Consider the following 15,178-nt stretch of genomic DNA (forward strand, 5'->3'; position numbering starts at 1 on the left):
GGCACAGTGCACGCTAACCAAGGTTGCCAGGTGCACGGTGTTTCCTCCGACACATTGATGCGACTGGCTTCCGGGTTGGATGCGCGCTGTGTTAAGAAGCAGTGCGGCTTGGTTGGGTTGTGTATCGCATGACTTTCAACCTTCTCCCGTACAGGCTCGGGAGAGACATTGTAGAGATGAGACAAGCTACTAAAAATTGGATACCACAAAAAAGGGGGTAAAATTAAACAATTTGTATTATTATTTAAATAAATGGAACGTTTGTGACCACACACACACATCTAAATATCGCACTTGGGAAAACAACATCTTGAAATAGGCATTCTATTTTTGCTCAATTATAGTGGCCACTATCGTAGACATCAATCAATGCACAAAAACTCTTGGAAAAATAGCATTCACTGAAAAAAATTATAATAATAAAAATTCAACACAATATCTTTGGGCTACACTGCACATTATTACACTTTCTGCCTGTGGACATCTGTTCTACAATGTTGGCATATTTGATCTCTTTCAGTACACCTGGAATACCCCGTTTAATCCACTGTATTGAAAAAGAGAGAAAGAGGGTAAGTACGTGGTGTTCCTTTCCCCTCTATAGTAGCATCCAGCTTAAGCCAGGCCCATCTCCAGCTCCACTTGATCCCTGAATCCACTTGTTTAACAAGCAATGCCTCATTTTCACCTAATTCTCTCATTCTGAAAATTAACCACATACTGTAGAGGGAAAACATTAGTTCAGAGATAGTAGTTAGTTCATTAGTTAGTTAACATTTCACAGATTGCCAGGGTCATAACTTGAGGAACGGCATGGAGTCGTATAGCAGTTAATACTACAGCGAATTGGTTAGGTTACTAACGTTAGCTCATTTTATATTGTAATGTTAGCTGTCTGACTTTATTTACCAGCTCATTTTCACACCATAAACTCAATTATTTTATCAGTTAAGTTGGCTAATGTTGCTCAACATTTCTCTGGCTAGCTAACGGAGAACTCGATCCAGCTAGCAAGATACTTAACAATGCCAACAATACTTGTTCCACCACAAACTTCCCTCATCAGATTTACACGAATCACGTAAGCAACCTATTTTGGATTCAAAACATGAAATTTCCCGGAAAGGTGACAAGTTTGCATCCCTGTGATTGTCCTTGAGTGGCCCAGCCAGAGCCCAGACTTGAACATCTCTGGAGAGACCTATAAATAGCTGTGCAGCAACACTCCCCATCCAACCTGTCAGAGCTTGAGAGGATCTGCAGAGAAGAATGGGAAAAACTCCCAAAATACAGGTGTACCAAGCTTGTAGCGTCATACCCAAGAAGACAAGGATATAAATGTACAGCACTTTGAGATATCAACTGATGTACGAAGGGCTATATAAATAAATTTGATTTGATAAATCACTGCCAAAAGTACTTAAACAAATGATTGAGTAAAGGGTCTGAATACTTGTGTAAATGTGATGTTAGCAAAAGTGAAAACCTTTTTGCTTTGTCATTATGGGGTAGTGTGTGTAGATTGATTAAATTGGGGGGTTTTCTCCGCTTGTCAATGTTAGAATATGGCTGTATCGTAACAAAATGTGAAAAAAAGTCTGTCTGAATATTGTCCGAAGGTACTGTGTGTGTATGTATGTATATATATTTTATATAAATTCAACAAAAAAATAAATGTCCTCTCACTGTCAACTGAGTTGATTTTCAGCAAACTTAACATGTGTAAATATTTGTATGAACATAAGATTCAACAACAGACAAACTGGACACGTTCCACAGACATGTGACTAACAAATGGAATAATCCAAATCAAAAGTAACAGTCAATACAGCTGGTGGCCACACCAGATACTAAGTACTGCAGTGCATCTCCTCATGGACTGCACCAGATTTGCCAGTTCTTGCTGTGAGATGTTACTGCACTCCTCCACCAAGGCACCTGCAAGTTCCCAGACATTTCTGGGGGGGGGGTGGCCCTAGCCCTCACCCTCCGATCCAACAGGTCCCAGACGTGCTCAAAGGGATTGAGATCCAGGCTCTTCGCCGGTCATGGCAGAACACTGACATTCCTGTCTTGCAGGAAATCAGCCATACTGCTCATTTTGTGCGTGGTGGCATTGTCATGTCATTGGTCATGTCAGGATGAGCCTGCAGGAAGGGTACCACATGAGGGAGGAGGAGGTCTTCACTGTAATGCACAGCGTTGAGATTGCCTGCAATGACAACAAGCTCAGTCCGATGATGCTGTGACACACCACCCCAGACCTTGACGGACCCTCCACCTCCAAATCGATCCAGGCCTCGATGTAATGCTCATTCCTTCGACGATAAATGCAACTCCGACCATCAGCCCTGGTGAGACAAACTACGACTCGTCAGTGAAGAGCACTTTTTGCCAGTCCAGTCTGGTCCAGCGACGGTGGGTTTGTGTCCATTGGCAACATTGTTGCCGGGGATGTCTGGTGAGGACCTGCCTTTACAACAGGCCTACAATCCCTCAGTCCAGCTTCTCTCAGCCTATTGCAGACAGTCTGAGCACTGTTGGAAAGACTGTGCGTTCCTGGTGCAGTTGTTGTTGCCATCCTGTACCTGTCCAGCAGGTGTGATGTTCGGCTGTACCGATCCTGTGCAGGTGTTGTTACACGTGGACTACCACTGCGAGAGCTATCAGCTGTCCGTCCTGTCTCCCATAGCGCTGTTTTAGGCGTCTCACAGTACAGACATTGCAATTTATTGCCCTGGCCACATCTGCAGTCCTCATGCCTCCTTGCAGCATGCCTAAGGCATGTTCACGCAGATGAGCAGGGACCCTGGGCATCTTTCTTTTGGTGTATTTCAGAGTCAATAGAAAAGCCTCTTTAGTGTCCTAAGTTCTCATAACTGTGACCTTAATTGCCTACCGTCTGTAAGCCGTTAGTGTCTTAACGACCGTTCCACAGGTACATGTTCATTAATTGTTTATGGTTCATTGAACAAGCATGGGAAACAGTGTTTAAACCGTTTACAATGAAGATCTGTGAAGGTATTTGGATTTTTACAAATGTCTTTTTTGCTGAGTTTATATACATATAAAAATATAAATGCAACATGGAAAGTGTTAGTCCCATGTTTCATGAGCTGAAACAAAAGTTCCCAGACATTTTCCAAAAGCACAAAAATATTATTTCTCTAAAATGTTGTGCACACATTTGTTAACCTCCCTGTTAGTGAGCATTTATCCTTTGCCAAGATTTCTATTTTTTATTTATCCGTTCTCATTTGCAGCAACGACCTGGGGAATAGTTACAGGGGAGAGGAGGGGGATTAATGAGCCAATTGTAAACTGGGGATTATTAGGTGACCATGATGGTTTGAGGGCCAGATTGGGTATTTAGCCAGGACACCAGGGTTAACACCCCTACTCTTACAATAAGTGCCATGGGATCTTTAATGACCTCAGAGAGTCAGGACACCCGTTTAACGTTCCATCCGAAAGACGGCACACTACACAGGGCAGTGTCCCCAATCACTGCCCTGGGGCATTGGGATATATTTTTTTTAGACCAGAGGAAAGAGTGCCTCCTACTGGCCCTGCAACACCACTTCCAGCAGCATCTGGTCTCCCATCCAGGAACTGACCAGGACCAACACTGCTTAGCATCAGAAGCAAGCCAGCAGTTGTATTCAGGGTGGTATGCTGATAATCCATCCACCTGACAGGTGTAGCATATCAAGAAGCTGATTAAACAGCATGATCCTTACACAGGTGCACCTGGTGCTGGGGACAATAAAAGGCCACTAAAATGTGTAGCTTTGTCACACAACACAATGCCACAGATGTCTCAAGTTTTGAGGGAGCGTGCAACTGGCATACTGACTGCAGGAATGCCACCAGAGCTGTTGTCAGAGAATGTAATGTTAATTTCTCTACCATAAGAGAAATTGGCAATACGTCCAACCGGCCTCACAACCGCAGACCACGTGTAACCATGCCAGCCCAGGACCTCCACATCAGACTTCTTCACCTGCGGGATCGTCTGATACCAGCCACCCGGACAGCTGATGAAACTGAGGATTATTTCAGTCTGTAATAAAGCCCTTTTGTAGGGAAAAACTCATTCTGATTGGCTGGGCCTGGCTCACCAGTGGGTGGGTTGGCTGCACCTCACCAATGGCTGCAACTCTGCCCAGTTGTGCGAAATCCATAGATTAGGGACTAATAAATTTACTTCAATTGACTGATGTCTATAAGAACTGTAACTCAGAAAAATCGTTGAAATTGTTGCGTTTATATTTTTGTTCAGTATATGTGTGTGTCTTTTGCAGCAATTTTGTAAACAGACCTTGTAGTGTCTGTCATTTCCTCCTCTCCCTCGCTGTCCTTCTGCTCATTGTCTTGTCCAGCAGGTATTCCAACAAACGATTTCTGATGGTCATCAAAGGGGGGTAGTGTTAGAGAGGGGAAGAACAATTTTGTAAAAACAAGGGGAAAGAATAAAGAGATGTAGAGATTTGTAAAGAATAAAGAGACTACAGTTTAAATCTCAGCTGACCTTGCCGTGTCTGGCTCCATCGATGGTCATGTCCTTCTCCCCAGGTACCCGATTTTTGCGCTGGGGTGCTTTTGGGGACTCCTTTGACTCCTCAAGTTGACTAACTGTCTCCTTATCCTGGGATATGTTTTTTGTCTGAGGTTTCTCAGGCTAAAGGATAGAGAATATCATACATTTGAGCAGGTCAAGTCACAGTTCTAAGCATACATCCCTTATTTAACCAACATATGGTTTAGAGGTCAACCGATTAATCAGAATGGCCTATTAATTAGGGCCGGTTTCAAGTTTAAGTGGGTTAACTGCCTTATTCAGGGGCAGAACGACAGATTTTCACCTTGTCAGCTCGGGGAACCAATCTTGCAACCTTACAGTTAACTCATCCAACGCTATAACCAACTGCCTCTCGTTGCACTCCACAAGTGCAACGCACGCCTGTTACGCGAATGCAGTAGAAGCCACGGTAAGTTGCTAGCTAGCATTAAACTTATCGTATAAAAAACAATCATAATCACTAGTTATAACTACACATGGTTGATGATATTACTTGTTTATCTAGCGTGTCCTGTGTTGCATATAATCGATGCAACGCTGGGGGATGATTTAACAAATGCACATTTACGAAAAAAAGCACAATCGTTGGACGACTGTACCTAACCATAAACACCAATGCCTTTCTTAAAATCAATACACAGAAGTATATATTTCTAAACCTGCATATTTAGCTAAAAGAAATCCAGGTTAGCAGGCAATATTAACCAGGTGAAAGTGTGTCCCTTCTCTTGCGTTCATTGCACGCAGAGTCCGGGTATATGCAACAGCTTGGGCAGAATTTTTGCCCGAATTTTACGTAACTTGCCAGAATTTTACGGAATTATGACATAACATTGATGGTTGTGCAATGTAACAGCAATATTTAGACTTAGGGATGCCACCCGTTCCGTATTTCACCGAAATAAACGTTTCGTTTTCGAAATGATAGTTTCCGGATTCGACCAGATTAATGACCAAAGGCTTGTATTTCTGTGTGTTACGTTATAATTAAGTCTATGATTTGATAGATCAGTCTGACTGAGCGATGGTAGGCAGCAGTAGGCTTGTAAGCATTCATTCGAACAGCACTTTAGTGCATTTTGCCAGCAGGTCTTCGCAAGCACAGCGCTGTTTATGACATCAAGCCTATCAGCCTAATGGCTGGTGTAACCAATGTGAAATGGCTAGCTAGTTAGCGGGGTGCGCGCTAATAGCGTTTCAAACGTCACTCGCTCCGAGACTTGGAGTAGTTATTCCCCCCGCGGCTTTAGTGGAGCGATGGATAACGCTGCTTCGGGTGTGGCTGTTTTCGATGTGTTCCTGGTTCGAGCCCAGGTAGGTGCGAGGAGAGGGACAGAAGCTATACTGTTACACCGGCAATACTATAGTGCCTATAAGAACATCCACTAGTCAAAGGTATATGAAATACAAATGGTATAGAGAGAAATAGTCCTATAAATACGATATCAACTACAACCTAAGACCTCTTACCTTGGAATATTGAAGTCTCATGTTAAAAGGAACCACCAACTTTCATATGTTCTCATGTTCTGAGCAAGGAACTCAAACGTTTTTACATGGCACATATTGCACTTTTACTTCTCCAACACACAGTTTTTGAATTATTTAAACCAAATTTAACATGTTTCATTATTTATTTGAAGCTATATGGGTTTTTATTGATCTTAAGTGTTCAAATAAGTGTTAATTCAGTATTGTTGTAATTGTCATTATTACAATTTTTATTTTGTATTTTTTTGTATTTTTAAAAACAGGCCGATTAATCGCTATCGGCTTTTTTTGGTCCTCCAATAATCGGTATCGGCGTTGAAAAATCATAATCGGTCGACCTCTAATATGGTTACAATAAACATTGTGAGTTTGTGTTTTGGCATCATTGTCTCCTTAAAGTGGTCTCTGCTTGTCTACTAGGCTATTAAGTAAAAATGACAGACTTAATAATCACGTAATTTTATCACCACCATTGTGTGATATAGAAGTAGACCTAAAGAGATTCCAGCAAGAGGAATCTATACCAAGCTATACCATGTACTTTATGACAACATACAGTACCAGTCAAAAGTTTGGACCCACCTACTCATTCAAGGGTTTTTCTTGATTTTAACTATTTTCTACATTGTAGAATAATACTGAAGACATCATGTAGTAACCAAAAAAAAGTGTTAAATATTTGAAATGTTTCAATGTAGCATTGATTTGATGCTAATAAATGTATTTGTTTTTGTTCCTTTAATATTTAACTGCTAAAGCTAACTCTCTCTCCTCTCATCCTTCTAGACCTATCGGCTGCCTTCGATACTGTGAACCATCAGATCCTCCTCTCCACCCTCTCCGAGTTGGACATCTCCGGCGCGGCCCACGCTTGGATTGCGTCCTACCTGACAGGTCGCTCCTACCAGGTGGCGTGGCGAGAATCTGTCTCCTCACCACGCGCTCTCACCACTGGTGTCCCCCAGGGCTCTGTTCTAGGCCCTCTCCTATTCTCGCTATACACCAAGTCACTTGGCTCTGTCATAACCTCACATGGTCTCTCCTATCATTGCTATGCAGACGACACACAATTAATCTTCTCCTTTCCCCCTTCTGATGACCAGGTGGCGAATCGCATCTCTGCATGTCTGGCAGACATATATCAGTGTGGATGACGGATCACCACCTCAAGCTGAACCTCGGCAAGACGGAGCTGCTCTTCCTCCCGGGGAAGGACTGCCCGTTCCATGATCTCGCCATCACGGTTGACAACTCCATTGTGTCCTCCTCCCAGAGCGCTAAGAACCTTGGCGTGATCCTGGACAACACCCTGTCGTTCTCAACTAACATCAAGGCGGTGGCCCGTTCCTGTAGGTTCATGCTCTACAACATCCGCAGAGTACGACCCTGCCTCACACAGGAAGCGGCGCAGGTCCTAATCCAGGCACTTGTCATCTCCCGTCTGGATTACTGCAACTCGCTGTTGGCTGGGCTCCCTGCCTGTGCCATTAAACCCCTACAACTCATCCAGAACGCCGCAGCCCGTCTGGTGTTCAACCTTCCCAAGTTCACTCACGTCACCCCGCTCCTCCGCTCTCTCCACTGGCTTCCAGTTGAAGCTCGCATCCGCTACAAGACCATGGTGCTTGCCTACGGAGCTGTGAGGGGAACGGCACCTCAGTACCTCCAGGCTCTGATCAGGCCCTACACCCAAACAAGGGCACTGCGTTCATCCACCTCTGGCCTGCTCGCCTCCCTACCACTGAGGAAGTACAGTTCCCGCTCAGCCCAGTCAAAACTGTTCGCTGCTCTGGCTCCCCAATGGTGGAACACACTCCCTCACGACGCCAGGACAGCGGAGTCAATCACCACCTTCCGGAGACACCTGAAACCCCACCTCTTTAAGGAATACCTAGGATAGGATAAAGTAATCCTTCTCACCCCCCCCCCCCCTTAAAAGATTTAGATGCACTATTGTAAAGTGGCTGTTCCACTGGATGTCATAAGGTGAATGCACCAATTTGTAAGTTGCTCTGGATAAGAGCGTCTGCTAAATGACTTAAATGTAATGTAAATGTAAATATATTTGCTGTGTATTTGCTTACTAATCTTAAGAGAAACAGTGTAGTTTATTTTTCTTTGCATACTGAAATGCCTTGATGATAGCTTTGCACAATCTTGGCATTCTCTCAACCAGCTTCATGAGGTAGTCACCTGGAATGCATTTCAATTAACAGATGAGCCTTGTTAAAAGTTAACTTGAGGAATTTCTTTCTTCTTTAATGTGTTTGAGCCAATCAGTTGTGCTGTGGCCAGGTAGGGGGGTATACAGAAGATAGCCCTATTTGGTAAAAGACCAAGTCAATATTATGGCAAGAACAGTTAAAATATGCAAAGAGAAACAACAGTCCATCATTACTTGTTATTGTTTACTCCATGTGTAACTATGTTGCTGTCTGTTCACACTGCTATGCTTTATCTTGGCCAGGTCGCAGTTGTAAATTAGAACTTTTTCTCAACTAGCCTACCTGGTTAAATAAAGGTGAAATAAAATAAAAATAAGATCAGTCAATGTGGAACATTTCAAGAACTTTGAAAGTTTCTTCAAGTGCAGTCGCAAAATCCATCGGGTGCTATGATGAAACTGGCTCTCATAAGGACCGCCACAGGAAAGGAGGACCCACAGTTACCTCTGCTGCAGAGGATAAGTTCATTAGAGTTAACAGCCTCAGAAATCAACAATTAACTGCACCTCAGAAATCGCAGCCAAAATAAATGTTTCAAGTAAAAAGACACCAACTGTTCAGAGGAGACTGTGTGAATCGGGCCTTCATGGTCGAATTGCTGCAAAGCAACCACTACTAAAGGACACCAATAAGAAGAAGAGACTTACTTGGGCCAAATAACACAAGCAATGGACTTTAGACCGGTGGAAATTTGTCCCAATTTCTACATGATTTCATATGTGTTATTTCATAGTTTTGATGTCTTCAGTATTATTTCACAACGTGGAAAATAGGAAAAATAAGGGAAAACTCTTGAGTAGGTGTGCCCAAACTTTTGACCGGTACTGTATTTTCACACTGAAATATAACTTTTCCTCCATCTTTCACAACTTCAGAAAAACATGTAATTCATAAATCAGAAACTGTTCTGGTAAACATCTTGAACATTTGGACAAGGTTCCCTTGAAACATTAATGAAATAACGTCTTCAGATCTCCAATGTACCATTGATTGTCACTGCTTGGGTGGTCCTGTCAAACCTAGGCCCTGACAGAATAAAAACCAAAAACAACCTAAAGAGAAACCTAAAAAGAAAATACAAGTACTACATGGTTATTGAACATTTACTTTCCCATATTGCTGTTTGGGTTTGATCATTGTTATTCCACTGACTGAGTGAAAGAACACCTATAGACCACTCACCTTTCTACCACTGGGAGTGGTGCGAGTTTTGCCCTGGGAGGACGAAGATGAACCAGACGAGCGTGAGGAGGATGACCCAGAGTCAGAATCTGAGGAGTCACTAGATGAGGAAGCTCGTCTTCCCCGCTTCTCTTGTTTCTTTTGACTTCTCTCCCTTCCCCGGTCTACATTGCCCTCTTCCGGTGGGGGTGAGGGAGGTACCACAGATTCTGCTGGACCCGAGGGGACGTTTCCTGCATCCACCCGTTTAGCACCTCTGGCTATCTCTCCCACTTCCTGTTTGTTTGTCTCCTTATCTGCTAAGACATGCTCCTCTGACACAAGCTCCTTAGCCTTTTCTTCTTCAGGACTCTTGCCTAGTGTGGCAATCACTGGGGTCTCTGGCCCTGTCGTGTCTGACGTGTCTGCTGCAGTTGGTCCAGAAACAAGGAACCCCTGTCTTGCAGGCATCTGTGATGCTGCCTGTCCAGAAGAAAGCTTGGACCCCTGCAGAGTACTTTCCTGCTCTTGTTCCCCAGGTTTTCTTGGGGACTGGAGAGCGGAGGCCTGAGTATGGGGGCTGTCAGAGAATGTACGGGGCCTCTTGATGACCAGGGATGCAGAGCAAGATGGGGACAGAACTGGGGGGTCTCTCAAGAAACGGAACTTCTTGAAGGAGGACTGGGGTGACAGAGGCGTTGCTATAGTTGGTGACAGGGGCGTACCAGATTCAACTGGCTGGTTGTCTCTCGATGCTGTTTGGGGTAGGGATGGCACGTGGGGCTCCCCACCCTCCTCTGTTGCCGCCATTCTACCTGCTCCTGTGGAGAGGGGAGGAGTGGGCAGGGGGGTAAGACCAATCTCACGACCACGTTTCCATGGAGGAAGATGACTCTCCCTCTCAGCCACCATAGCCCTTTCCTTATCTTGTTCCAAAACACTCTCCCTCTCTTCTTTTTCTCTCTGCAGGGCCTTCTGTTCTAAAGCACTCTCCTTCTCCTCTCTCTCACGTTCCAAAGCTTTTCCCCTCTCCACTCTTTCTTTCTCCATGGCTCTTTCTTTCTCCCTTTCAATTCTTTCTTGGTGCAAAGCCCTTGCCTTCTCCTCCCTATCTTTCTCCCTCTCCTCCAGTTCCCGCTCTAAAGCTTTCTGCCTCTCTAGCTCCAAAGCTTTCTCCTTCTCAACTCGCTCTTGCTCCAGCGCTTTCTCCCTCTCCTGTTCTCGCTCCAGCGCTGTCTGCCTCTCTAGCTCCAGCGCTGTCTGCCTCTCTAGCTCCAGCGCTGTCTGCCTCTCTAGCTCCAGCGCTTTCTGCCTCTCTAGCTCCAGCGCTTTCTGCCTCTCCAGCTCCAGCGCTTTCTGCCTCTCCAGCTCCAGCGCTTTCTGCCTCTCCAGCTCCAGCGCTTTCTGCCTCTCCAGCTCCAGCGCTTTCTGCCTCTCCAGCTCCAGCGCTTTCTGCCTCTCCAGCTCCAGCGCTGTCTGCCTCTCCAGCTCCAGCGCTTTCTGCCTCTCCAGCTCCAGCGCTTTCTGCCTCTCCAGCTCCAGCGCTTTCTGCCTCTCCAGCTCCAGCGCTTTCTGCCTCTCCAGCTCCAGCGCTTTCTGCCTCTCCAGCTCCAGCGCTTTCTGCCTCTCCAGCTCCAGCGCTTCTGCCTCTCCAGCTCCAGCGCTGTCTGCCTCTCCAGCTCCAGCGCTGTCTGCCTCCAGCTCCAGCTCTCCAGCTCCAGCGCTTTCTGCCTCTCCAGCTCCAGCGCTTTCTGCCTCTCCAGCTCCAGCGCTTTCTGCCTCTCCAGCTCCAGCGCTTCCTGCCTCTCCAGCTCCAGCGCTTTCTGCCTCTCCAGCGCTTCCTGCCTCTCCAGCGCTTCCTGCCTCTCCAGCTCCAGCGCCTTCTGCCTCTCCAGCTCCAGCGCCTTCTGCCTCTCCAGCTCCAGCGCCTTCTGCCTCTCTAGCTCCAGCGCCTTCTGCCTCTCTAGCTCCAGCGCCTTCTGCCTCTCTAGCTCCAGCGCCTTCTGCCTCTCTAGCGCCTTCTGCCTCTCAGCTCCTTCTGCCTCTCTAGCTCCTTCTGCTCTCTAGCTCCTTCTGCCTCTCTAGCTCCTTCTGCCTCTCTAGCTCCTTCTGCCTTCTAGCTCCTTCTGCTCTAGCTCCAGCGCCTTCTGCCTCTCTAGCTCCAGCGCCTTCTGCCTCTCTAGCTCCAGCGCCTTCTGCCTCTCTAGCTCCAGCGCCTTCTGCCTCTCTAGCTCCAGCGCCTTCTGCCTCTCTAGCTCCAGCGCCTTCTGCCTCTCTAGCTCCAGCGCCTTCTGCCTCTCTAGCTCCAGCGCTTTCTGCCTCTCTAGCTCCAGCGCTTTCTGCCTCTCTAGCTCCAGCGCTTCCTGCCTCTCTAGCTCCAGCGCTTCCTGCCTCTCTAGCTCCAGCGCTTCCTGCCTCTCTAGCTCCAGCGCTTCCTGCCTCTCTAGCTCCAGCGCTTCCTGCCTCTCTAGCTCCAGCGCTTTCTGCCTCTCTAGCTCCAGCGCTTTCTGCCTCTCTAGCTCCAGCGCTTTCTGCCTCTCTAGCTCCAGCGCTTTCTGCCTCTCTAGCTCCAGCGCTTTCTGCCTCTCTAGCTCCAGCGCTTTCTGCCTCTCTAGCTCCAGCGCTTTCTGCCTCTCTAGCTCCAGCGCTTTCTGCCTCTCTAGCTCCAGCGCTTCCTGCCTCTCTAGCTCCAGCGCTTCCTGCCTCTCTAGCTCCAGCGCTTTCTGCCTCTCTAGCTCCAGCGCTTCCTGCCTCTCTAGCTCCAGCGCTTTCTGCCTCTCCTCCTGTTCCCGCTTCAAAGCTTTCTGCCTCACTAGCTCCAAAGCTTTCTCAACTCGCTCTTGCTCCAAAGCCTTTTCCCTCTCTATACGCTCCATCTCCAATGCTTTCTCCCTCTCCAACTGTTCTCGCTCCAAGGCTCTCTCTCTTTCCTGTCTCTCTCGCTCCAAGGCTTTCTCCATCTCCACCCTTTCTTGCTCCAACGCTCTCGCTGCCTCCACCCTTTCTTGTTCAAGAACTTGCTCCCGCTCAAGAGCCCTTTCCCTCTTCTCCCGCTCAAAAGCTTCAACTCTTTCCCTCTCCTCTCTCTCTTGCTGCAAAGCTTGCTCTCGTTCCATGACTCTCTGCCTTTCTAACTCCACAGCCTTCTCAAGCTCAAGGGCCCTCTCTCTTGCCTCAGACTTCTCTCTCTCTTCTGCCAAAGCTTTCTCTCTTTCCTCCCGCTCTTGTTCAAGAGCTTGTGCCCTCTCTCGCTCCAAAGCCCTTTCCCTCTCCTTCCTTTCAGCGTCCAAGGCTTTCTCCTTCTCCCCTCTCTCTCGCTCCAAAGCTCTTTCCCTCTCTTGCTCCATGGCACGCTGTTGCTCAAATATTCTCTGTCTTTCCAGCTCCACGGCTCTAAGTCTCTCTTGCTCAAGGGCCTTTTCTCTTTCGCTCTCTGCCTGCAGCTCCCTTTCCTTGTTTTCTTGTTGCCATGCAGAATCTCTCTCTTCCATTATAGTGGGCCTAAGCACACTCACAGGAACTTGACTGTGGGATAGATGGCCTCCAAGGACACCCTGGTTGGTAACTGGAACCAGACTGGGGAAGGGCAAACTGGCTGCAGCATTGGCTGTGTGGGTGATGGCAGACACTGTGCCCTCTTGAGGACCTCTACCAGGAAATATTGTTGCAGTTGCAGCATTGTTGTCCTGCCTTTCTGCCTCCCCACGTCCATGCCACCCAACTCCAGAGAAGGCACCTTCTGATGCCATCTTGCGTGCCAGCAGGGTCAGTGGGCCAGGCTTGCGCTCTGCGTTGCTTTGTGGTTCTGGACTGCTACTACGACTGCCACTGCTAGAGGAGCCAGAGCTGGAGGTACTGGAAGTACGCTGCCTAGCCGGGAGCTCACCTGGACTAGGGGGCTTTGTTTAGGGGTATCAGGCAGTGGGAATGATAACTCTGGGGGAGGGGACGGGGGAGGGGTAGGCTGTCGAAGCTGCGGAGACAACAGGGGGGGGTTGTGCTGTGGGGGTTGGCGGGATCCTTCAGACCTCTCTCTTGCTAGCTGGCCCCTTGGTGGCTCTCCTAGATTCCTCCTCCTGGCACCGCTATCCCAGTCCTCATCCTCGCCATCCTCGTCACCTCCGTCGCTGTCATCATCGCTATCTGCTGGGACTTGGCTAGAGGTTGGGACTCTCTCCGGTCGCTGCTCACCATCAGCTACACACACAGACAGAGAAGCAACGGCAGAGGTAGGAGAGGTAGAGGGAGGTGGACCAGACACATGGCCGTCTTTGGCCCTGTGTCCCTCTCCCTCGCTTGCAGGGCCTGCTAGTCCCTCTCCCCCGGAGGGGCCAAGTGGCTTGTGCTGGTCAACCAACACGGGTACGTCATCCTGATGAGGACGGAAAGGGAGATGAGATTGAGTTTGTTGCAGGACTATACCAGAGTTCCTCCCATACATGCAGTTGTTCAGGCATACATTAAACTGCAGGCAAGATCGTGTTAATCATGAAAGATTCTCAGACGTGCAAGCTTCTCTCAAACATGCAAGTTGCACAACAGGGGTGTGTATTCATTAAACAGATTCTGTTTGCAAAAGGAATGAAAACAGGGAGGGACCTAGCTGAATTTGCCCATTAGACACTCTTGTTTTAGTTACAAAACGGAATGCAAAGGGAAAAATGATTACGCCCCTGGAGATTCTTAAAAACAGAAAGAATACAGCGATTAGTCTGCAACTAACCTGGTCTGGGGCAGCACAGGCAGAGCTGTTATTGCCCTGTGTGTGGTCCTCTTGGTCTGTATCTGGAAAAACATAGTAGTGAAATGTAATGAGACAAAGTACCCTGAGCAAGAGATGAGTAGCTGACCTGATTTGATTTATAAAGGAACCGCGCTCAGTACAGGCATAAAACTGACATGTAAACTACTCAGGCTTAAACTCCAAGCCAATACGTAAACGTGAGGAAGTAAACTGCCAACTTACCATCATCTTCGACTGCTTCCCGGGCCTCTTTCTCAAGACGCTGCCTCAAGAGCTCCTGCTGTTTTGCCAGATACTGCTTAATGAAGCTATTCTGGCTCATCTCTTCACCAATCTGAAATAATCAGACAGACCATAAGACTTAACATCCTTGCCCATATCCAACATATTGAAGAAGTAATTAGAGAAACTGACAAATATCTACACAAGGAGCTGATTGAATTGTTATGGTTCATGCAACTTCTTCATACAGTAACTCTAACCTGGGAGTTTGGCTGCAGTCCTATGTGATGGTGTGAGGTTCTCTGGAGGTTCTCCAGCATGAGAGCCTGTCACAAACATAATACAAGATCACACACACAACACACAAAAAAGTAAACAGACTTTCACACAATAAATTATTAATTGTTGCATCTGATAATCATGTTAAGCTAGTTACATGATGGGCTCATTAGAAAACATTCACACTATAAGAGGGCTTTAACAAAACAAATTCAATATCAAATATTCGTAGTAGCAGAAGCATATACCTCTCGTTACCTCTTTCCCTACTGTATTTATTTTATTTTTTATTTATTTTGCTCCTTTGCACCCCATTATTTGAATTTCTACTTTGCACATTCTTCCCCTGCAAATCTACCATTCCAGTGTTTTACCTGCTATATTGTATTTACTTTGCCACCATGGCCCTTTTTTTGCCTTTACCTCCCTTATCTCACCTCATTTGCTCACATCGTATATAGGACTTGTTTATAC

At 46.8% G+C, this 15,178-nt stretch overlaps 1 protein-coding gene across 1 annotated transcript in view; it reads right to left on the reverse strand.

Moving 5' to 3' along the window:
* LOC118395250 (apoptotic chromatin condensation inducer in the nucleus-like) overlaps positions 1 to 15,178 on the reverse strand; it is a 34,903-nt gene that overhangs the window by 18,706 nt on the left and 1,019 nt on the right. Inside the window, 9 exon segments of the mRNA XM_052464157.1 lie at positions 4,322 to 4,404; positions 4,532 to 4,681; positions 9,481 to 11,083; positions 11,191 to 11,459; positions 11,604 to 13,360; positions 13,363 to 13,831; positions 14,183 to 14,244; positions 14,426 to 14,537; positions 14,686 to 14,751. Coding sequence (XP_052320117.1) covers positions 4,322 to 4,404; positions 4,532 to 4,681; positions 9,481 to 11,083; positions 11,191 to 11,459; positions 11,604 to 13,360; positions 13,363 to 13,831; positions 14,183 to 14,244; positions 14,426 to 14,537; positions 14,686 to 14,751 — 4,571 coding nt within the window.

The sequence above is a fragment of the Oncorhynchus keta genome, chromosome 15 (genome assembly GCF_023373465.1).
Source record: "Oncorhynchus keta strain PuntledgeMale-10-30-2019 chromosome 15, Oket_V2, whole genome shotgun sequence".
Taxonomy (NCBI): Eukaryota; Metazoa; Chordata; class Actinopteri; order Salmoniformes; family Salmonidae; genus Oncorhynchus; species Oncorhynchus keta.